This window comes from Epinephelus lanceolatus, chromosome 22, assembly GCF_041903045.1.
Source record: "Epinephelus lanceolatus isolate andai-2023 chromosome 22, ASM4190304v1, whole genome shotgun sequence".
Classification (NCBI taxonomy): domain Eukaryota; kingdom Metazoa; phylum Chordata; class Actinopteri; order Perciformes; family Serranidae; genus Epinephelus; species Epinephelus lanceolatus.
In genome coordinates, this window is record NC_135755.1 from 20819391 (window position 1) to 20843931 (window position 24541).

Genomic DNA, 24541 nt, shown 5'->3' on the forward strand with positions numbered 1-24541 from the left:
AGGGACTTTTTCACTACCTCATTCTCATAATGGAAACGACCACTTGAGGGTTTTTTGCAGTGGTTTAATCTTTAATGTCTTTGACCCAGTATACCCTTAAATATTGTTTCCCAGTCTACATTTGAGTATTGGTTATTTACTGTATCAGTGTTAGATAAAAATAAACAGTTGAGCCTCAAGCTAAAAAGACACACATTTTTATTAAAAGCACTTCTACTGTTTTTGAAGGAGAGAACCCCCCACTTATTATTTACAACATATCGTACATTTACAGTCTATCCACAGACGACAACAAGCTGCAGGGAGAGCTACAGTATTATACAACGGCTACTGACACAAGCTAACAAGCTAACGTCATAATGGCAGTACAGCTCAGCCCACATTGACATGCATTTTCAAAGCTGTTGTGCTTGATCCTGATAGAAGTCCCGGTGTGTAGTCCTGCGTTCTGAGTTTATTCAAAGGCACTTCCTGATTAGATTTCTTTTAACAGTAACGGTTTGTTGCGTGGTGAGATAAATTCCTGTTGAGTTTCAGTGAAGATGATTCATTTACAGCATTCTTTTATCATAAAAACATGTCATATCTTGTATTCTTGGCCACCATGGTGACACCAGGTTGTTGTGCATGTCAGGAATGAGAGGATCTAACTTGTTTGTGCATGTGACAAGTAGGACACAAGAGGCGTTCACAGGAACACCCAACTCTTTTCTTCGCAGCAGGTCTGACATGTGCACAATCAGGTCTGGCAGTGGCCAGAATGATTGGCATTTCAAATGTGCAGTTTCAGTTTGTGCAGAGCAGAGGTTAACGCAGGGCTACATGCTCACAAGAGGAGGTACGCTCAAGATGCTGATATCTGTTATATAATGCATGCATGTTCACATAGTTTCTGTCAGTGCCAGTAGTAGTAAATGATCTACCTCGAGCTCCCAGCTGCTTAAGTGCACACTCACGTACTTGATGACTGCAGGTCTGTTATGACGTCTCATGATCGTCACCCTTCTCCTTTTGTCTTTCATTTCCCGGTTATTAGAAACCGACACTTTAACTATAAAGTCCCTGAATAGTCTTTGTACAGAGTTAACTCCTGAAGAGTTTGTATCCATGACAACAACTCAATGTAAACATCCTCCATCCATCGATCAATGAGTGGTGTTGGCCTTGCTGTTGGCGACCAAGCTCGCAGCCTGCATGACTCTGTAGCGCTCTCGGAGGTTTCGCCGCCTCACGTGCTCGTTGGTGATCTCTATGACGTTTCCTACAGGGAACCAGCCCTTCTGACCGTCGGACAGGCGGATGCCTTCATAAAAGCCTAGGAGGAAGTAGGAGGAGAGGAGGGGGGGGGTGGGAGGAGAACAAACAAGGGAAGATTGGAGGTTTCTGTATCGTTCATGCAGAGAAAGTGAAAACAAATCAATAAACTGCTAAGGTGAGAGGGTTGGAGGATTGAGGCAGTTACGAGGATCGGGTTGTATAAACAAGCAGAGTCAAAGGAAGGGGCATAATGATACAAAGTCATGTCAGTACGTTCGACTTCCACTGTCTGTTCCACATTTTAAACCTTCGTAATCTGTTTAGATCCACAGACACTGATAATGCCAAATGTAGAGAAGTGGAAAAATTAATTTGACGCAAGAACAGATTCATATCACTTCAGTTTCAGCTGCAGTTTTGTTCTGTAAAAGAGGAAATGTTTATAATCCTTTTATGATCTTTTTTTACATGTAACGGCCAGCTTGTTTCCATGACAGTCTGAAAAACAAATTAAAAGACAGCTCTTTGGTCCAGGTTTCCCTTCATGTTCTTACCCTCATTGGCTTTGCGGATGACGTTGATGATCTCAGTGGGCTCCAATGTGAGCTCGTCTGACTGCTGGGCAATGTACTGCTCCACGCACTGCACCTGAGGACAATCTGACACACACACACACACACACACACACACATAACTGTAAGAAACTTCGGATACGACACACAACCAACCACAAACTGTAGTTTCACTTTGTGTGCATTGCGTGTGCGTGTCCTCACCCCAGTCCTCGTAAATCACTTCATTGTCGTCTGTGTCTGGGTTGGTGGGGTTGGGGAAAGCTGCCATCCACCTGTGCATGTCTGACCTGTTGACAGAACCAGCTTATGAAATAACAATCAAACAGATTTGCATCACTTTTGTTGCAACATGAAGGTTGTATTTTGGTGAAATGCAAATGGAAAATCGTGTATCAACAATGTCTCATACTGTATTTAAAGCTCCTTTGTGGACATTTTTCATGTGACTGCTGTAGGAATTTGTATTTTATAGTGTATGTAGAGCGTAAGAATAGATTTACTATTCTTAGGTTCTTAGAGCTACTCACTGGGTGGGAGCTTTGAGCAGCCTCTCCATCATGCGTCCCTGGTGGTTTTCCAGCAGCGTGAGGTTGAAGCAGTTCTCGTATGGGCCGCAGCTGCCCCCACTTTCATCTATAGACTGCACCTGCACCAGAGAGCGATGGGCGTGATCCAGTATCACAAAACGCTCCGCACTGTTTCAAGACAAAGAAGGGTGAGTTGGTTTTTTTGTTTTTGTTTTTGTGGATAAAGCAGGAACATATTTGTGATAGTGATAAACAGTGATAAATACTGAAGGTTTATGTATTGAGGTTTATTTTATATGTTCTGTGTCATTGTTTCTTTTCCTATCTGCTATCTACGTTGCATCAACAGCAGTGTTTGAAATCTACTCTTCTCTTCCTCTCACTTCTCTTTAAGCACTACTTCCCAATACATTTGAGGAAGTTTGGAGTCATTTTGCTAGTGATAACACTCTGTTTAAGAGTCATGATTGCTTTTGCGGTCAGTGGTCACATTGTCCATGGTTAAGGTGGCATTATGAAAGCAGGTGGAGAACTTTCCTCTGCATAGCTTCCAAGAGGACTGGCTGCATTCTTATACAGCCCAAATGTGAAGCACCGTACTGAACAGTGAGATAAGTGGCATTACTTTATATCTATTATTTTCCAGAAGCAGCTTGAGCAAGGCTTACTAGCTTTTTACTGGCAGTAGTTGACCATTGGGTGCTGATTCAGCTCTGCCTCATGAATTATAGGCAAAGATGCTTAATATTGCAGGGCACAGCGTGCTGGGGCTGATGTTTGACACACATTGTTTTATGTAGGTCATTGTAACGTGAGGAAGTGTTCGGCACAACTTGACTTCTGCAGAAGTTTAAGAGGAACGTGGCTGAAATAAATTTCCCCAGATGAAGACACCTTATGAAGAATTCAGCCTGACAGCAAACATTTGGAGCAGCTTCACAAGTACAGACAAGATTCTATTGTTAGATTAAAATCATGAGAGCTTTATCTCGATTGGTGCACCTCTGTGATTTGGATGGTTTGTTGTAACGTGGTCATAAAACTCAATCCGAGCTGTCTTAAATCAGTCTTTCTCTCATCCTCACATTACAACAAAATCAAACATATTTAATACTATTGTTACTATTAAGTTTTAACCATGGCTCAAGCAAAAAAAGAATTTCAATGATGTGAACATTGTCAACACACAACTGTGCTCTCTTCAGCACTAAACAAGAAGCAGCAAACCCAGTGGACAGTAAACATGTAGAGGCAGAGGTGAGGCACAACAATGTGTCTCTTGTACTGTGAAAAAGTAGGAGAAACTGGTGGAGTTATGGATAGAACAAGAGTCGGTGTATTATTCGGCGTCTATCAAATCCACCAGCCAGCACTTATTTTAGTGAGAAATCTTAATTTTGAATTGGTTTACCCCTGATTCCCACGGTCTCCTTCTACTATTATAACACAGCAAACCAACGGAAGCTAGTAGCAAGTTTAGGCGACAAAATCCAACATGTAAAGTTTGTAGGCAAACACAGTTTATCTTCATTACTTGATGTCGAATTCACAAAAAATACTGTCAGCATATGATGCCTTTAATCTTGTGTTTCTAGAGTTATGTGTGAGTGTGTGACTAAAAGCTCACATTGTCTTAAGATGTGAGAGGGTTTCTTTTCAAAGTCGTCTAGTGTATGGTAGGCATAAGAGTCTACAGCCATGCTATGTTAAACTAGTTATACTAGCTCTAAACAGAAAGTACAGCTGAGTCTGATGGAAATGTCATTTGGTTTGCAGGTATTTGGTCTTAAGCCAAAGGTTGGACGACTTGAAAATGTAGCCTGATGCCTCTAGGGGAAACGTCGGAGGATCACAAAGTCACCAAGTGGTGGACCTAGCAGCCTACCCCAGACAAACACATTGCCCTCCCTAGAGCCACGCCACTAGCGTGTCTCTAACTGGTGTTGAACATCAGTCAGTTCTGCCTCACCCTTTCTTGGCAGCGATGATGAGCAGATCATTGAAGAGGAAGAGGTAGACCGGGATGAACTTTGCCCTCATGTTGAAGAGAGTTCCTCCTTTGGACATTTCCTGCAGCTCTCCCTTCTTCTCCAAGTATCGTGTCTGGGAGATGATCGGGATAGCCTGGAGAGGAAGACACAAGCAAAGGAAGGACCGTTTAGCTCCTTTACAAAATAAATGTGCAAGTAGCTCAAGTCCAACTAAAATTCTAACAAATAATGCAAATAATGTGTGTAACTTCACCCTGAGCTTGTCAAATTCCAGTGTGTGAGAGACCTGAATCAGCTCTTCCATCTGTCTCATCTTTCCCACCTGCGTGTTACACTCATCGATGATCTGCGTGAGATTATTGGAGAGGAAAAAAGAGAAAGAGAAGAGTTGAAACTTGCAACTACCTGCAATGCAGCGGTCTGCAATTATCTGAAAACCTGCCAGTTTACACTAATGCGACTAGAGGAGACAGTGTATTGTCTCCATAGCAACAACTGTACTTCCATTGTAACTTCGAGCCATTTTTCAACCTGGCTCCTGTTTCCCCATGTTTTTGTGTCTAAGTGACAAATGGGAACAACAATATCCAGTATTGAGAGAGAGGGCAAGTGTATGACAACATTACTGAAAGATCCCTAGAGATAAACCTTTTTGTTAAAGAGTAAGATCCTTTAGTTTAACCAGAAAGGGCCCCACAATTGCTATCGGCAAAGCCACCAGACTCCATTGAAATAAACAGTGATTTCATCATGTATAGAGTCAGAATATTTTCACATCTAACTGGGAGAATTAAGGTTTTATTTCAGTCACACCAGAGCTGGTGATTGTTCAGTCAGTGTAAAGACAAGTTGTTTGTTTCATTTTGCTTCTGTTGACTTTGAATGAAGTTTGTTTTACCATGATAAAATTACCGTTTATTTAAATGGAATCTGGTGGCTTTGACGATGGCGATTTCGGGGCAGTTTCTGGTGAAACAAAAAAGATCTTACTCCCTGAGAAAGGTCTGTCTCAATGGGGTTCTTTTGCATGATGTCGTCAGACACACAAAAACAATCTGAGCCTGTCAGTGGATGTACACTGCTTGTACATTGCAGCACTCTCGCTCAATACTGGACCAGTTTCAAAAATTGTTTTCAACATTAGTCATTGAAACACACAAACATGGTAAAAGAGGGTCCAGGTTGAAAAACACAGGAGTTACCCTTGAATCTACAGATTATTTTTCTCTCCACACTTACAAACCTCACATTGCCTTCAGCTGTCGTTACATAAAACTGGCTGCTCCTCATTGGGAGCATCAGGTTCGTTCCTTTCACAAATGTCTCCCTGTTTGAGAAAACTCACACTCTCTTTGTCCTTAGTGACACGTATGACTCACTGTCACTGCGGAGCTCATTCAATAGGAAATCCTTCACTCAGACAATGGCTGACGTCAAATATCCAGAGGCATGCGAAGCACTCGGGAGTCAAACGATATGGATTTGTAGGCAGACAAGAGGGTGAAGAGTGAGGGGCGTTTACCTTCGACACCCAAGTCAAAGCCTTGGAGGCTGTCTGCTCCTCATTCGTCCTCTCCTTTGTTCTCTTCAGGATGTTCTGAAACAACAAACAACTTCTTTTCTATTTCTGCAACGGACAAACAGCATCGACAGGATACATTTTTTCCATCTACATGCAAATAAGGTCATGAGGTTGAGCCAAGGTGTGCCCATATGTTTGCTCGTAGGTCAAGAGGCAGTGACGGGGATCAGGGGAAAATTACGCTGAAATGTTGACATTCCACGAAGCAACACACCGTGATGAAGTCAGGCTATTGGCTTTCAATGGCGTGTAGCACGAAAAGAGAAGGTTCAGTTGTACAGAATGTACTGTGGCAATCCGTTCAGACACGAGGAAATAATTAAAAGGTTGCAAAGACTAACTGCATTGTGGTCACATACCAGTGACATAACTGTGACACAGACCTCTTGAGCTTCTTCCTTAAAGGAGAGGAAGAACACCTGCACACTGACTCAAAACCACAATCTGATCAGTCATTACTACCCTACAAAGATCAAAGATAGCGTGCAGGAATGACTTTTCTACAGATGCTGTTTTCTAGCCAAGCCTTGCATGCACACATGATGTGTATAATTATGTTGTTACTTTTCTACTTCAAAAGATTAACCAACATTTTGGGAAATATCCTCGTTTGGGAGTCAGATGAGAGGACTGGCTACAACTCATATGCCTCTATGTTAGGTATTGAGCTTAACCTAGGAGGCAATTAGCTTAGCTTAACTTAGCATAAAGACTGGAAACAGGGTACCAAAGCTAGCTACTCTGGCTCTATCCAAAGTTTAAAAAAAAATCGATATAAGCCTCTAGCTCAGTGATTAAAATGTTGTGTCTCTGTTGTTTAATCTGTAGAAATTGAAATATAAAAATGCTCAATTGTGGTTTAGCTGGGTGCTTATGACCTGTAGCTATATTTTGGCTAACAGCAGTCAAACACAGAGCCAGGCTACGATACTTGGCAAATTGCTAGATTCATTGAACTATGTCTTAGCTATTAAAGTCAGGCTTCTCACACAGTTCTACTAATGAATTTTCCAAAACTTTTCCTTAGATTTTACCCCATTTCCATGACTTTATCGAAGTACTTTAACATGGGTTGGCCTATATAGCAATACAGCTATACATTATTAAACATGCACTTTACCGTTAAATGTATAGATGTTCAGACCATGACACCTATTGATTCATTCAAGTATGTATATTTGATGAAATCACCAGGTGATGTTAGGCTAAGTGTTGTCTATGTCTATAAATAACCCACCTGTAAATAGCCAGCTGTTTGATCTACAGGCTGAGATTTCGTTGGAGACGACAGCTCAACTGTATGACTGTACTGCAGCAGCCCCCCACTCAAGCTAACGTTAGCTATGCATCAGTAGTAACCAGCACCATTTCAAGATTCACCAAACTGACAGTGAATATTAACGTATCTTATGTGCTTCAAATTTCAGTGTAAAAAGCCTTGGTTAACCTGCAAAAACACAACAGCTTTTCGGAATTTTCATGTTTATTTACTGATTTGACAAAGAGGATACAGCCTTGGCGATGATGCGATGCCGGGCTGGGCAATGTGTATCATGTAATACTGGGGACGTTTTAACGGTCACACAACACAACACTAGATTTTAAATTAGTAATACAAGGAACGTATTTTGCAAAACCTTAACACGTGTTTTGGACAATCCATCCATCCATTTTCATCCACTTATCCGGGGCCGGGTTGCGGGAGCAGCAGGCCAAGCAAAGCATCACAGACATCCCTCTCCCCAGCAATGCTTTCCAGCTCCTCCTGGGGGACCCCGAGGTGTTCCCAGGCCAGATGAGATATGTATCCCTCCAGCGTGCTCTGGGTCTGCCCCGGGGGATCCTACCAGTGGGACGTGCCCGAACCACCTCTAACGGGAGGTGCCCAGGAGGCATCCTGATCAGATCCCCGTATCACCTCAACTGACCCCTTTCGACATGAAGGAGCAGCTCCTTCCACATGTCCGAGCTCCTTACCCTATCTCTAAGGCTGAGTCCAGCTACCCCACAGAGGAAGCTCATTTCAGTTGCTTGTATCCCCAACCTCATTCTTTCGGTCACTACCCAGAGCTCATGATTATAGGTGAGGATTAGGATGTAGATGCTTCGCTTTCGATTTACTGATCCAAAAGCTGTTTTGGACAATGTCTATTCAAAACGTTTCCGAAACATTTTGCTTACTCGAAGCCATTTCCAGGCCAAAAAGCAGTTTTTCTAATTTGGTTCCATGGGAATCCTGTAAACGGGAAACAGACATCTTTTTAGTCCCCCACCACAGTTTCCCAGTGGTATTATTGTTGGCACCACTGTCGCAAAGACAACCAGTTCGCTTTCCGTTGTCCTCACAGCCTAGCAGCTACCAACGACAGAGGACACATTGCTTTTGTTTTCCGCAGTTGTTCCACTGTCTGCCTTTTCCGCCACTAGTGATAGTAACTGCAAAGAACTCACACTTTGGTAACTGTGGATAGCTACGAGAGCTGTCCTCTTGCTGTTTTGATTTTGTAATGGTTGATGCATTCTCTTTGTCATGTAAGTCAGGACTTCATTTTCCTAGGTGACCGTACCTGGTTGCAGTCATTATTCTACAGCCATTACATTGTGTGAACAACATTTACTTAATGATGATAAAGCAAAAAAACATTACCATTGTTCCACTATAAAAACATTTCTACAGCAAGATTTAATCAGTGTTCCTGTGATGTTTCTCACCTCAATGAGCATTTTGATGCGTGTTATTCGCTGGAAGGGCAGCAGCAAGAAGGACATGAAAGGCAGCCGCTGGCATTGAGGCGACTCTTGGAGACGAGTGATGACCGAAGCAAACTGAGAGTTGTTCTTCCTGTAGACACACATATATGGTATGTAATGCAGCTGTAAGATTCATATGTTTCTAAAACAGATAAAGGAGAGAGCACGGTGGTTTCAGACGATACAACATCTGACAATGAACTCCTGCTTTAGCATATAGTTTTCTTGGCATATACAAAATGCTGTCGATAGATACAACGGAGAGAAGGATTTTCCCCAAATTCCCTGAAATCTTAAACTAGTATAATTACAACAACTTTAGAAAATTCCTTACATGAGTGAAGTGTAGATCTTCTCCTGGTAGATCTGGTTGCGGACGTAGTCGATGTAGGCAGGGAAGTTGTGCTGGGCGTGGTAGTGGATAATGTCACAGATGTCAGGGAAGACCAGGTCCTTGAATATGCGGTCCTCCAGGTCCTTCAAGAACCTGTAGTCAGACAGCAAAGGGTTCATCAGACACATAAAACCTTGTTGAACCATGAAGACAAAGACTTACAATGCCTTAACTGACCGTGGCCCGGCCTCAGTTCAGGAAATGACTCATTGCATTTTTCCTTTTCCGTCCTATCTCTTGGTCATGAGTGACCTCATGCTAGATCAAGTCATAAATCACCTTCCTATTTCCCTTTTCCTTTATCTCCCTCCATCCTGCCATTTCTCACCTCTCGCTGACCTCTCGGACCCTCAGGATGTTGGAGAAGAGGGTTTTCTTGTCTCTGATGATCATCGTCTCCTCCAGCTCCCGGCTGTCCAGGAAGTGTTCGGTCAGGACTCGCAGGGATCGAAGGTAAGAGGCCTCAGATGTCAAAACCTCGAACATACTCTGCCAGGGAAAAAATATTAACTTTAGGCTTAAAATTATACTGTGGTGCAGCCTATTCTGCACAGACAGAGCAGGGCTTCTTTGTATCTGTGGTTTCCTGTATAAAACATTTGCAACAGTTTCCTACTTGGATGAGCAAAAATTCAGGGTTCTTTCTAACACCAGCATTTAAAATATTCCTTGTAAATGCATCACTAATCTGTCACTTCCTGTTCTTAGAGGGATTTTTCCACTTGAAAAGTCCTGCCTGATGTTGGAAAGTCGGAGCAGTGACTGTAAAAGCTTTCATGAACTCGGGATAGGAGAGTGAATCGATATTATATTACAGGAGTGAGTGATACCGTGAGGCCAAGTGGACCTTGATTTAAATAAAAATATCACATTATTACTTTAAGATGTGATTTAAAACCTGATACTGCAACTCTCCCCATCTCTCATCATTGATCTCTCCTCAGTACATTAGCCTCCCCCTCCTCTCCTCACATCAGTCCCTCACCTCCTGGTACTTGCACTGCTCAGGGGTGAGTTGCTCCAGCACCCCTGCCTCCCGAACACCTGGGAGGTCCTGCCACAGGGTGCTCTGGCCCGGCGTTGGAACAGGGCTACTCTTGGGTGCTCCATTACCAGTTGCAGTTCCAGTCCCTGACTGACGGGCTGTCCAGTCCATGGCGTAGTCCGCACTGGTTTTACTGATGTTGCGACAAACTGTCTGCCGTCGGATCTCCTTGGTGATGACGGTGGCGCGGTACGTCTGGTACAGAGGCTCTAAGGGGACACAGGTCACAGATATTCACAATTGTAGACCCCACAATATAATGGTGATGGCTAACATGACAACATACTGACAATGTGTTTCAGTGGCCTGATTCATCTTTGTCTTTTTATGTTTTGTTTGTTACAGGTGTCAGCCTTACCATCCTGCAGCCGGGACTCCCAGTTGAATGAGGACTCCCTCCTGAGGGAGCGGCTCTTGACTGGACGCCTGAAACAAAATAGTGAATGACAAAGTTAATGACTTCTCCGTACACACAACAACACCAGTCTTCACTTACAGGATATGACCGATTCTATATTTTTCTTCTTGTCAACATATCCCATAAAAAGCCAAAACCAACAAGGTGTCAACTGCATCTCTTAATACTTCCCAACGTCTGTACTCTGACTGTGGCTCTCAGCCCATTTCTTCCAAATTGAGACTTGAAGGGAAACATAGCAACTTTTTGTGTCTAAGTGACGAATGGAAACAGTTTTTGAAATTACCCCAATATCGAGAGAGAGCGCTGCAGCTGTAGCAGTGAAACAGGCTGCACTGTTCTTCCAATGGGCAAGTGTGCATACTCAATTTAAGTCCACTAAAAGTTCTTGTTTTGCCACTGACAGGCTCAGATTGTGTCTGACAACATAATGGAAAGGACCCTACAGAGAAATTACAGTTTTTCTGTACCTTTCATTGGTCTGTTTGTCATTGTGACCAAGACTCGCTCAAGGAGAAGTCTCATGAGAGGTGACTTGTTGCGGGAAAAACAACAATGGAAACATTAGTGAGGGTTGGAGACAGGACTACTGGGAAGGGTTTGTTGTGTTGGAGAACAGAAAGTGAAGCTAAGTGTTATCGTAAGAATTTCAAAGTCATGGCTGAAAAGTTGGCTGATATTTACAATGTGGAAATGTCAGCAAGATTTCAGAACAAGATTTCTCCTTGAGTGAGACTTGGTTGCACACATCAACAAACAGACAGGATGAGGAAAAGGGTCTTTTCCATTATGTTGTCCGGCACTTAGAATAACAATCTCAGTCTGCCAGTGGCAAAAACAAGCTCCTTCAGTGGACGTAAATATACAGTGCACACTTGCCCGCAGGGATTACATTGCCGCCTGTTTCTCTACTACGGCTGCAGCAGTCTATCTTAATACTGGACCAGTTTAAAAAATTGTTGTTTCTAGTAGTCACTTAGACACTAAAACATGGGAAAATATGATCCAGATTACAAAAAAAGTAGGGCTGCCCCCTATTAGTCGACCAAACGTTAGTCCGTGCTCTTGAAAGCTAGCACAAAAAAGCCACGAGAGTAGCATCCAGCGCCTGACTTCACATCTTCCAGGCGGTTAAAGACACGGCATGTGTACGGCCCCTAATTTCCAGGGCTGGTACCTGCAGTTATTCCACAGGCTAGTTAACAACATGTCGGGCAGGAAATCCAAAGTGTGGGATCATTTTGAGAAGGTGAAGGACGAACCCAAGGTGATATGTAAACTCATCTTCATTGGTCGACTACAAACATGACGTATCATCTGAAACATGGAAGTAGCTACATGCCCATTAGCCACTTAGCTTGATTAAAATAAGCTACGGTGCCCATGTTCATGGCATTAAAGAAGCATGTCATCTAGTGCAACAGTGCGGCTCATTGGTGTGTGTTTGGACAATAATGGATTTCTATGACTCGGAGGATTAAGCTACATCAGGCAGACAATACCTGTTAAAAGGATCAGTTCATTGATGGTTTTGGTCTTTTCATGGGATTTTTTTTTACAAATAGAAAAACATAAAACATCCTCAGCCTTATCCTTTTAAACAATTGAACTCACGGTTCTTCAGCTGTGTCCTCTCTCTCTCCTTCATTCCCTCCATTCTCCTCTCCTTCTAAAAAGACGAATCCATGTCATCATTGCTTTTGATTACACAGAAAATTAGCACTTTGTAAATCATTCATGTCTCATCAGGCAAAAGTAATAACGTTTGTTCACTACAAACCTTTTTTCGGTGTAAGGGATTGCAGTGAGGCACTGCTGAGCCTCCTGGGGTCTGTCTTTGGCGGTGGAGGTGGGGGTCTGTGAGGGCTGAGTGGGGGTGGAGTGATGGCCCGCTGGGGGCTCTGCCCGCTGGTAGTAGAGCCGCTGGGGGACGAGGGCCGCAGGGTGCGCCACTCCTCCAGTGTGGGCTGGGGGAGAGGAATGCCGCCACGGTGCACCGGTGTGAGGCTGCGGCTGTCCTGAGCCACAGGCATCCTTGGCGGGATGGCAGGCGGCACGTCCTCTGGGCTGGAGATGGGTTCTATGTTCATCTGAAACTCAGATGTTGGGTCTGAGGTGCTGTAGGAGAGTTTAGACCGACGGGCTGGTTTGCGCACTTTGATTTGAGGAATTTCCAGGTGTGTAATATCCACTGTGGTCTTTTTAGAAGTGGGGTCAACCACTGGCACCGGAAGTGTGGCCTCATAAATGTTTTCTTCTTCGTTTTGGGTGGGTATGTTGTGGATATGTGGTGACTGAGCTCGTTTTGGGGGAACAGGGGGGGACTGAGAGCGAGTGACAGCGAGAGAAGTGAGAATAGAGTGAGGGCCCGGGTCCGAACGTCTCCTGTGACCGTCGGCGATCAAAATATCCAAACACTGGTGGAACTTTGCCTTTTCTTGTTTCAACACTTCACCCTCATCAACCACTGACGTCCTGTCCACCTCATCCCCTGCCTCGCTGTCCCCTTCCCCTCCCCTCACTTCCACATCAACCTCCTCCCAATCCTCCACATCCTCATCCCTCTCCTCTTCCTCATCAGTCTCAACCTCCTGTCCGCCTCCATCCTCCTTCTCCCTGCCTTCATCCGTGTCCACAGGCACCCATATTAGTTTCATGCCAGGCCACTGGAGGTGGCACACACAGCTGCAGCTTGGGTCGCAGCATGGACTGAGAGGCGTGTTTGGACTGTGCTCCGCCTCCACTTCACCTCCCCCAGTTAGCTGAATCTCCACCTCTTTCCCATCAGGCTCTGCATCGAAAAGAATCAACAAAGATTAACAGATTTGAAATGTTAATGATATTTTAGTCCTACCTAATGTTACTGTTGAAGGAAACACTGAGATGCCTATTTTCCTTCAGGCTAAGCTAACGGGTGTGAATGACCCGTTTCCTGCACACTTCTTTCCTACATGTGTATCCCCAGATAGGGCAGCTCACTTTCATTAAGAGCTTTTTTTTTCCAGCTACACATGGCACACACTGGACTGTCTAGTCAGCAGTTCATCACTATGCAAATACAGCCCGTCTGCAAGTGGTGTCTTCAAATATTCATGGAAAGTTTGGAGCATTTCATGGGGGGGAAAAAATCCAATATTGACAAAAGGAAATGGAAGAGGTGGAAGAAAGAGAAAGGAGAGAGAGGATGAAGGTTGAAGGGGTCAGTGCGCGAAGACATTAAAGAAGAAAGTCAGTGAGAGATAATGACGGGGTGTTTTGAGGTCAAACTGAATCTTACTATAAACCAACACAGATGTCTTTTTAGAATATATATATTTAAATAAAGATGGATAGAAGATTGAACTTTTTACACTTTTATTTTTTAATGCAACTGCATTAATTCAATAAGAACCTGTGATACTTTCTTTTGTTACTAATGTAGGAGTTGCATTAAAGCTTAATTCCATCTCTGATATAGCTTCAATATCACCAGTAGGGATAAAACCATTAGTCGATTAACTGATCAGTTGATATACAGAAAATAAATTAAAGTGTTTTGACTGGTTTTTACTGGATTAATCGTTGAAGCAATTTTTCGGCGACCCACTGGCGGTGGATAAACAGGAAACAGCTGATAGCAGGAATTAGCGAGTAGCTAGTAGCAAGAGGGGAAACGCAAACCTGAAAGACACTGTAAAAATGAGCAACTGGGGAGACAAGGAATTGCGTGCCCTGCTTGTCCTCACAAACGAAGAGGCAGCAGGAGACCAGCAGGTGCCGTGTTTAGCAATGTTAAATCACTGGTCTGAGTCTGGCTTTGAAGAGAACGATACAATGGCTTTATTTTCCCATTGGAAATCACTCTCTGACATAAAGGTAAAGCAGTGAAAATACTCTTAAAATAGCATTCACTTCAACTAATATTGATTTTTTTTGTTAAGTGGGAATTTACTCAACAGCAGTACATTGCTTTGCTTCCGTGTCGGACTCCAGCCTGCATCTCCAAACTGGGGATGTGCTGACTGACATCTACTGTTTGATAAGTACCTTAGACATCCCCACTTCAAAAAATGTGAACTATCCCTTTAAAGGCTTCTTGTTGTTCACAGAGAACCAAAACAAAGAAGTGAAAGCACAGTGTATATATATATATATATATATATACCTTGGGAGGGGACACACAAATCTCTATTTAATCAGGCGGCCAATAAAATGTCTTTGGCTTCCTCTTTTGGTGAGTCAGCAAAGGACGTCCCCGTGTCAGTGAGCTACAGTTTAAAATGCAAGGGAAGTTTCAATGTGCTCTATTATACGACCATGTAATCACAAACACCATCACGAGGACAAGGAGATAACAGATATAAATACTTCTGTGTTATTCTCTTTTACTGTAAGTAAGCACAGTGGGCATCACTTCCTGCTTTCACATTACTCAGGAGCATGCACACACACATATACTCCCTCTTGCCAACACACAGAGACGTGATCAGCTGACTGACGGAACCTGTTTACTGCTGTTGGTGCAGCTTAGCCAGCGGCACCACACCTGTCTGTTTTAGAGCTCACGGCCAGAACAATAACCTGACTGCACTGTAGATTAAAATCAATGAATGTACGCACGCACACTCATATGCAAAACCCTGTACTTACACACTTTCTGAATCGTTTATTAAATGTAGTCATGCAAAATTCTCTAAAACTACAATCAGTGCAGTGTCTGTGAAACCGGCCCTGACTTTAGCTACACTGCAGGTTGTGAGACTCAGAGGATACAAGGAGTAAAATGCGGTTTATAGCTTTATCTGATCTTTGTCCCGCAGACTGCAGACTAAGAGCTGCGATAAGTGTCTGCAATTGTGTGACACATTTTAATTTCGTTTTCAAGAAGTCACATGACTAGATGTTTACCATATCAAGCTGAACGAGCTGGAGGAGAACTGCTACCTGCAATTGTTTTAGTGCTACCCTCGCCTTAATGTGTGCATATTTTAAAGATTTGCGGTGAAAATTTGGACATCAAGCATTAAACGTACAGAGCACAGGAAAGTACTGGTGACAGTTATATATAGTGAAAAACATATATACAAAAAAAAATACTAAATAAAAAATGAAAAAAGCAGCAGACAGAAACATCAAGACCCAAGTAAAACCCACCGTACCTGATCGACCTCCTGCCGCACTGATGCCATCCTCCTGCTCTCCTCCCTCCATCTCTTTCTGCTTCTGCAGGATACGACTCCTCTTCAAAGGCAGCGGAGGCGCCTTCTCTCCCTCATTCCCAAGCTGAAGCTGCAGACTGGCACGGCCCGGTTTGGGCTTCACCGTCGGCGGCCTTTTGGACCGTTTAATTGCTTTTACCTCTGCAGTACCATTGGTGGATTTCTCTCCTTGTTCATTCGACTCCTTCTGGCTAAACTTGTTCACAATCCTTTTGACCTTCCCTCCAGGAAGGCTCGCGCTGCTGCTCCTGTCTCCCAGAGGAGGGGAGCTAGTTTGTGATGATGGTTTTGGGGGGATCTCCGGTCTCGGTTTGGCGTCAGTTTTGAGGGGTACGGGCGACGGGGGCCGCTGGGATGCTTCCTGGACGGACATGGCAGCTGGAGTGTTCTCTTGTATCGGTGTGTTTAACTCCCAGTTCTGACCAATGTGTGGTCAGGCTTTGAGGGCGTAGGTCAATGTTATTGTGTCATCATCACCTGATGGGTGAAGAAAGAGGAAAAGAAAGATTAAAACCAGTTGCATTTGATGCCTTTATTAGACAGTAGAGAGCTAAAAGGGAATGAAGGTAGAAAGAGAGAAAGGTCTAGGAAAGAATAGATAACGCAGTGAACGCCTTAAACCTCAAGGTCAGTGGTTCTAAACCTTCTCGTCTTGTGACTCCCTTAAAAGGCACAACTCACTTTAATCACAGTCATTTTCTGTAGCCGAACTAAACATTTACACGTGCAATAAACACAACATAATTCAGTATTTCCATTACAGTATAATCCCACAACCAGACTTTGAACTCTGCATTACAATCCCCCACTGTAAGGCCTTATAGGAGACTGAACTTTGCACTGTAAGGAGCCCACTCATTGAGTGAGCACACGTCCCCGCAAAGAAAACAAGAGATAATGCAGAATCAGAGTAGCTGAAGCTGACAGGTCTGTTTACTGCACCACAAAAAGACGCAGTGGAGAGGTATCCAGCCATGACTAGAGAGAATTGATTTTTCCCTCATGTCTGTACAACTCCTTCAGTTGTTGTCTATTAATGACTCACAGTTGAAAGGCATGATGTTATTTATTCATTTACTGCCTGGGATGCCGATCAAACACAAGGTTTCGATTTCAGAGAAGGTAGCTGTCAGTGAGAGTCAGCCTATGGAAGCTATTTTCAAATGTAATATTAATACAGCTGGAACGTCTCTGTAAAAGGAAATCAGCAAACATAAATGTCAGTTCTTCTTCGGTCTGCTGTTAATCCATGCGTCATACGTGAACAGAAGCTGATGTTTTAACAGTATCATATGATTCATGACATACTGTTGTAATTCAATTAATAGTTAACCACTGTTTCAATAACTATCTACATCAATAATCACTCCACCCTGTCCACTGGTGCACGAACAGGTTGAATAGCTTCAAGCTCCTCGTAACCTTTCACCTTACAAGCGCTCTGAAAATGTTTGTACGCCCCTTCAATATTTCTTGTGCAGCAACATTGTCTGAGGTCTTTGCATTCTGTAGACGCCCATGTTTTAAAAATATGACCCCTTAGTGTGTGCTGCTATGCCTTACACACAATCAGAACTGATCCATTCCTCCAACATTGACGATTTCCTTATTCAGAGCACTCTAGTCATTCAAATGAAGCAGTCAAATGAGATGCTGCTTTCAGCCAGAAAGCGTCTATAAAAAGAAACGTGATGACAATAAGGTGAAATTTCCATTCTGGGCGACCAAGTGGTCATGCTGCACATTCTTCTGACCATATTTTTTTTTGATACGTGTGCAACAGCTGATGCAATACCAAACCAAACCGGAGTTACTCATCGTCTGAGTCATGCACAGACCGAGCAGAGATCCAGAGGGAAACGTGACGGTACTGCTCTGTGTGAATCTTTGATTTAAACTCTTTGCACGCAGCTGCTTTCATTTAGGATTACTCACACATCATTGGAAGACTGACAAACAATTAACTGATGATTAAAGTAGTGATTATAGTTTGGTTTCACTGGTAAGTGTGTAAAATAAAGACAGATGCCTGTCACAGAGACCAGTAAGCAGCTGTTAGTCATATGAACCTCATGTATTTATATTTCAGCCACACTAGCAGCATTTCTCTATGGATGTAAACCTTAATGTTCACCTCTTAATATCTCAACAGTTATTTACAAATGCTGAACCAATCACTCAGATCATCAGTCAGTTGATGACAGATATTAAACCAAAAATTATTCTGATGATTGACACTCACTGGTCGCAGCTTCTCAAATGTGAGAATTGCCAGCTTTTCTTGGCTACGCATCGCTAACAATGTGGACTTTGGAAAAAAAACAATCCTTCTTAACACATCATCCTTGGCTCAGAGAAAATGTGATGAGCATTTTTAACCAAGAGATTAATTGATAGTTAAAATAATTACAAGTAGCAATTCCATTTAGCGCTGCTGATAAAGAATATAAATAAGAATTTGCAGCCTACAGAGTGCTTCAGAGGTGACGTTTTTCTGTCGGCCAAAGCGAAAGTTAGTGTCACCCTGGGATTTTTCCATTGGATTTTGGGTTACTGCCGAAAATAAGCTCTGTGGCAAACAAAGTTTTGTTCGGCAAAATAAGAGGAACTCCACTTTTATGATTTTTGAAGCCTAAATGCAGTCGCCATTAGTAAAAAGCTAACGCTAGGCTAGAAGCAAACTGCACTTCGGTTTCATGACTGTAACGTCACCACCATGACAAAGCTGTCAAGCCATGTTTGGCGGGAGGACTCACTGTAGTCTCATTTAGCTTCTTGTTAGCAACCACCTTTTTAAAGACATATAGCCCCTTTTCCACCAACATTTCCTGGAACTTTCATTTCCAGGTAAAAGAATTCCTGGTAATCTGTGTGGTTTGCGTTTCAACTGTATCTGAAAGTTACAGAAAATTTAATCAAATCATAGGCTTAAGTTTCTTCAACTTTTCACAAATTTGTTTTTCGGCGTGTACCCTATATTTAGCTCCACCAGTTTGTCGGCCATTCTTCCATAGACTTGGTTGTTTTGAGGCGCCGATCCGAAGTCCTGCTGAGCCTGGACCTCGTCGTCCGTCCACTTCTCGTAGCTTCTCTTCTTTTGCTCCATTTTCCAAATGATCAAAACACAAATGAACTGAAGCTTGTAGAAATAAAATAAAGGTTGCCGCCACACCGGCACGGAAGTGCGGAACGCTGCAAGTGTGAATTCCACCAATTTGCGTTCTTCATCAAGAATTCTGGGGAATCTGAAAAGTCCTACCCCGCCATTAGGTACTTTTTTCAGGGAAAGTTTTGGATTGAGGGGACATTTTTTCCCCAGCTAATTTTGGTGGAAACACACCGAGGTTTTTCAAAATCCCGGGTAAATGATAAAAGTTTTATTTAGTTTTTATTTACGACGTATTTTATGTCATATGACAAAACATTAAAGTCTCTTCAGCTTGTATTAACCACAGACCTTTTTTCAGGCATCTAACCAAAAAAACATGTTCTCCATGAGCACTCTATAATCAATTAATGCTCTTATTACTGAGTTGCTTTATGGGAAACGTAGGAGTATATGTTTCTGGCTGACATCCCAGCCTCTGCTGCATCAATTCTGACCTTTATTTTTTAAATCTCTCTTCCGTAAGTCATCCAACTTTATGCAAGAGCAATACAGTAAAGTGCCCCTTTAATGGAGCATTCACAGAGTGTTCAATGCTTTGTGAAAGATTAAAAGCTGCTCATTTTTCATAAGAAGTCGTGACCGTACCACACAACATTTTAAATAAATTAATCAAAAGTAGTGCCTAATACCAGCAGGTGAACAAAAGCACCACAGACAGCAGCTACCTTTTTTGGGGATGTCTACAGAGTTTTTTCCACAGAAGTAACTTGAGTCAATAACACACGGCCAGTACTTGTTTGTCATTGAGAAAGTGCACCAGCTCGTCGGACCAGTTTGGAAGGGATGTGCACGCTGCGCAGTCAGTGAGCTTATAATAAAAAGACAGACAGGGCTTCATGTTTCAGTCTGACGAGAAGATATTTCTGCGCTGACAAATAGTGCGTATTAGGTAATTACAAAATGACAGAGCAGGAACGCATGGCATGAAAACTTCAGGAACTAATTAAAAAACGTTGCTCCTTTATAACCGTGCTGCACCAATCTTCATTTTCTAACACAGTTTCTTGATTGTGAGTGCTCAACTTGTTTTATAATCTCAGGCACTGGGAAACATGACATCACCACAGCGATGTGCGTGTGTGTGTGTGTGTGTGTAATGTAAGTCTTTCCAGGTTTCTGTTTGGGCCCTCTGGTTATTATCATTGTCCACAGGGTGACATATAAACCTCGAACGGGAGGGTGTGTGTGCACCCACAAAGCACTCATACACACAGTGGGGATAACTCATTTTGATGGTGTGTTAATGGACTTGCAGAAGTTAAAGAATAGACTCGAGGTTACAATTCCCCATTCACTTTCTTTCAGTCGGCCCCCACCAGACTTCTCTTTTGTCTCCCTTTGCTCTATTGACCTGGTTAGTTCAATGGCTACGTCCTCCAGTCTGCTGGACCCTACACACACTCAGTCTGGGTCAGTGGGCCAGTCATTCATTTCAGTAAGTGTGTTTGTCCGGGGAAATCCAATAAATATCAGATATGGTGTGATCCCTTAAATCAGAGCAGCTTGAGAACAATCCTTAAGTGCTTAAAGGGGGCGTCCATTAACACAATGCTCACTCTCTCCGTGTGTGTGTGTGTGTGTGTGTGTGTGTGTGTGTGTGTGTGTGTGTGTACAGTATACCATCTGCTCTGGACACTAATGGGTCAATCTGTGTACAAAATGGGTAGGGGGACTTTAAGAGAGAGCTACCATTACAGTACATGTGGTGTGTATGGAAGCTCCACGTTGGACAGGAAGAGGGGACGGAAAAGGTGTGTCAGAAAGGAAAACACACACACATACTCACTCATACACACACATACAAGAGTTGGGAATACAGGAAAAAGGAATAAGAATAGATCTGGTTTAGTGACATAAGGTGGGACAAGAAAACCCTACCTATACATATGCAAATGTGGACATAAGGCTGTGAAGCTGCCAACTATTGTATATTAATTATAATAAAAATCGTTTCCCAGCATTGAATTCATAAAGACGAATTAATTGTCAAGGTCAGACTGTCTATAATATGGTCAAAATAAAAGTTTCCCTGCTACTGTCTTATTTGAATTCCTAAAATCGCCTTATATATAAGGTAGTCCTGTGCTGTTACCTACCTACATTAACAAAATATTAAAATATGTCAATATATTCAACTCCATATATTCAATAATAATACCACAGGGGTTTAAATAAATACTTTTCAGTAGGATAATGTCAGTACAAAGCTATAAACCTTTTGGCATGTATTACAATGGTTTCTCAAGGGAACAGGTGCCTCCAGTCTCAACCATCAACCAAACCGCACCTGCTAAATCACAATTTATAAACTAATCTCATTTAAAATATGATTTATATGAAAGAAAACTCACCGATGTTAATGAGACATGTCTGACTCCTTCTCCTCAGTAATTCAGCTCTACTGTTGGCAGTCCAACATGGTTAGCTTTGGCAAGAAAAGACGTTGTAGGTTAAAATGGATCCAGGCGCAGGTCGCGCTACTGTAACGTTACTTTAAACTTAACTCGGTAGTTAAATATAGTGTTATTGAAATTATCCGCAGCGTAGAAGAAGCGAACCGGCTCAGTTTCTTATTGTTTCTGTGACAGGCTTGTTGTGTGAGAACCCATCATCCCCCTGTTGTTGTCTCCTTTGTTACCAGCAGCATGTATGAGAGGAGAGGACGGGCGGTAGGAGTGCAACAACCCCCTGAGGGCTCCAACCGACAAGGCACACACGGTAGTCTCTATAGCTTCCGGTTAGGCTTTCAAAATAAAACAATGTAAACTGGGAATAAATGCTTAACAGCTGTATAATTATCCTCTGTCTATGGAGGCTATAGTTGTTAAGAATACATGCATGTAGCTATGTATCTATTTTAGAAATTCAATTCAATGTATTTATTGTTACTTAAAACTCATGCAGGAAATTACCTCAGAGCAATTATTTCATAGAGTCAAACAGTTAAATGCTGTTAAAACTGTTTAACTGTTGTGTATTTTAACCAGTGTTTTAAAACAGTGTCATTTGCTATATTTGCCCTTGAAAAAGGTAAACCTAACTCTTTTTGTGAAATAGTCAGTAGTATCTATAACAAAAATATATTATTATTATTCCAAATAAACTGTAGTAAACCATTAAAATAGTTCAGTTAAGTTAATAATTCATCACTCTCTTTGGTCATTTTTGTGATATATATGCAATGATGATTGCTGGGTTATATGTATGTTAATGTTATCCAATGTCAAGTCTGTGTTCATGTGATGAGACGATATCTTCATGAAAGTGTACACTATCGGGCCCTTCATAACAGCATGCACTTGAGCCTATCTTTTCAAAAGCATTTTCAAAACAGACATGTCAACAGACTATTTTAAAAGCAAAAAAATTAAATATAAATTAAATAAGTGACTAAAAAAAAATCTACATGTCAGACGGGACTTGGATTTCCAGTGCTACAGTGTTGGTAACTACAGAGGTAAATACAAATGAAGAGATTTATTCACACATTATTTCACACAAGAATAGAATTATGAATTCTATCTTTGTATTTTTTGCATGAGATTCACTACCTACTGTTAATTTAATATCGCTGTATAAAAGTTGTGCTGCATAAAATAAACGCAAAAATATCCTCAACTCCAACCTATTAATCTATCTCTCATTTTTTTTCTCTTGCATGCTTTACCCTTTTACTCTTGTATGGTAAATTTTTTGTATCCTATATTCTTAACCACAAATCTTGCTTTGATGATTAGGCTTTGTTTCATTTTAGCACTCTTATTTTGAAAGCCAAAATGTCACACTTCCGGCACTTTCTATATGTTTGTTGTGAACTTCACACATCTTTCTTTCTTTCTGTCTAACACCCCAGAAACTATAATAAACCTCTGAATATTTTTCTTTTATGGCTGGTATTGCAAAAGCAGGCCTATTATACTTTAACCTGTTCTTTACAGTAAAGTCTCTGCTTGTTTCAGTAATAAACACTGAACACACTGCTGTCACAATAATTATTCTGTTAGACCTACTTTTTACAAGCACATAATGACACAGGTCTGATATTGTGCTATGGTAACTGCAGCCTGTAAATATATATCACATGATACAATAACCATAGCTTAACAGGTGCACAGGAGGAGGTGTTTGGCTGCTGAGACGTCCCTCCCTTCACTCACCTCTCTGTACGTTACTTTTGTGTCCTACCGCCACCTAGTGCCTGACTTTGGAACAGACATGAAGTGTCCTGTAGATTAGAGAAACTGAATTCTTCACAGATTATATTTTATTTGAGATGTTTATTGTTTCCACTGCTGTATGTGAAGTCCAAAAGTATTTTTGGGCTGTAAATGGTAAGGTTTTAATGCAAATCAATATGTTATGGAAGCCTGGGAATAGAAAAATAAAAAGAAGAGAGATGTGATAAACATAAAAATACTCACGGTGAGACAATTTTTTTGACTTATCACTTTAACTTTAGGTTTACTATTTCCACAATTTTGGTCACAATACATTTTAAACTTAGTAATCCAAACTTTTAACTTATTATCTCATCATTTTTGACTAATCTTCTTTTTTTTTAAAGTATTATCTCATATTTTGGGCTTCATAAGTCAAAATCTTGACTTACTGTCTTTTAACTCTACTTAGTAATCAGACACTTGACTTGGATAGTTAAATGTTATTATCAATGATTTAAATTTAGTAACCCAAGACATAACTTTATATCTCATTATTTTGGCCTATCATGATTTTTTTTACAATTTGTATTTCACAACTGAAGATATTTTTTTAATTTTATTTCATTTCATTAATTTATTTTCTATTTTTTTTTTTTTTTCCACAATTATGACTTGTTTGTTGAATTACTATCTCCAGTGTTGGTTACTTTTGAAATGTAATAGGTTACAATATTAAGGCCTACTAGTTACCCTGTTAAAATGTAATAAATGTAAATGTAAATATTTTAATTACTTTACCAAAGTAATGTAACTTATCACATTTAATTATTTTTGATTTAATTATTACTTTTCTAACAAATGTTTTAAACTGGGCAATAAAGCTGAAAAGTGTCCGAAAGAAAGAAGATATTCCAGTATGGTGAAAAGATGCATAGCAAAGAATGAAAGTTATATTATATATATAAAGTTTTAAATGTAAAGAATATATTCAGATTTAGACCCTAAAATTTTGAAAAACTAAAATTTTGATTAGTAGCTTTTAATAAATTACATATTTTTTCTCAGTAACTGTAACTGATTACATATGAGGTTATTTTGCAATTTAATTACATGGGACTAACTCTCATAATTTATATTTACCATAAGTATTTTTTTATTTTTAACTCTCTGAGCTGCATAACCTGGGAGAAAGTACGATGCTCTGACTCCTGTAGAGCACACAGGCCATTATGAATGGTAAGTAGACCCGGTCAGTTTGGTGGACGTGAGACGTTGCAGAGGGCTGAAAACTTTTAATATCATTTCATTTATTGATGACCATTCAGGACACCACGTCTAGCTCTTTAACATCTGAATATAACAGCAGAGTGGTTATAGAGAGACTAAAATCACCTGGATCTACTTAACTTGGATGCTCCTGTTGCGCAAAGATACTGCGGCATTTCCTTTATACTCAGTGAGTCGCAGTGCATGC

General features: G+C 41.4%; 1 protein-coding gene across 1 annotated transcript; it reads right to left on the reverse strand.

The window, feature by feature from the left end:
• Nucleotides 1-181: 181 nt before the first annotated feature.
• Nucleotides 182-21555, reverse strand: arhgef15b (Rho guanine nucleotide exchange factor 15b). Its single transcript, XM_033610065.2, has 16 exons — nucleotides 21259-21555; nucleotides 15679-16215; nucleotides 12321-13331; nucleotides 12155-12209; nucleotides 10481-10548; nucleotides 10063-10331; nucleotides 9406-9566; nucleotides 9018-9170; nucleotides 8645-8774; nucleotides 5873-5947; nucleotides 4604-4696; nucleotides 4329-4483; nucleotides 2360-2527; nucleotides 2034-2119; nucleotides 1812-1916; nucleotides 182-1315 (listed from the first exon to the last, which is right to left on the reverse strand). The coding sequence occupies exons 2-16, from the start codon at nucleotides 16109-16111 to the stop codon at nucleotides 1146-1148; spliced, it is 3132 nt and encodes a 1043-aa protein (XP_033465956.1). The 5' UTR covers nucleotides 16112-16215; nucleotides 21259-21555; the 3' UTR covers nucleotides 182-1145.
• Between the last annotated feature and the right edge of the window lie 2986 nt (nucleotides 21556-24541).

Bases quoted from the DNA above. Each gene is read 5' to 3' on its own strand.
- arhgef15b (XM_033610065.2), bottom strand. From the start codon at position 16,111: ATGTCCGTCCAGGAAGCATCCCAGCGGCCCCCGTCGCCCGTACCCCTC. The intron at 13,332-15,678 runs GTACGGTGGGTT...TTTTCGATGCAG, and splicing joins TGCGGCAGGAGGTCGATCAG to AGCCTGATGGGAAAGAGGTG. The intron at 10,332-10,480 runs GTAAGGCTGACA...GTGTCCCCTTAG, and splicing joins GGAGTCCCGGCTGCAGGATG to AGCCTCTGTACCAGACGTAC.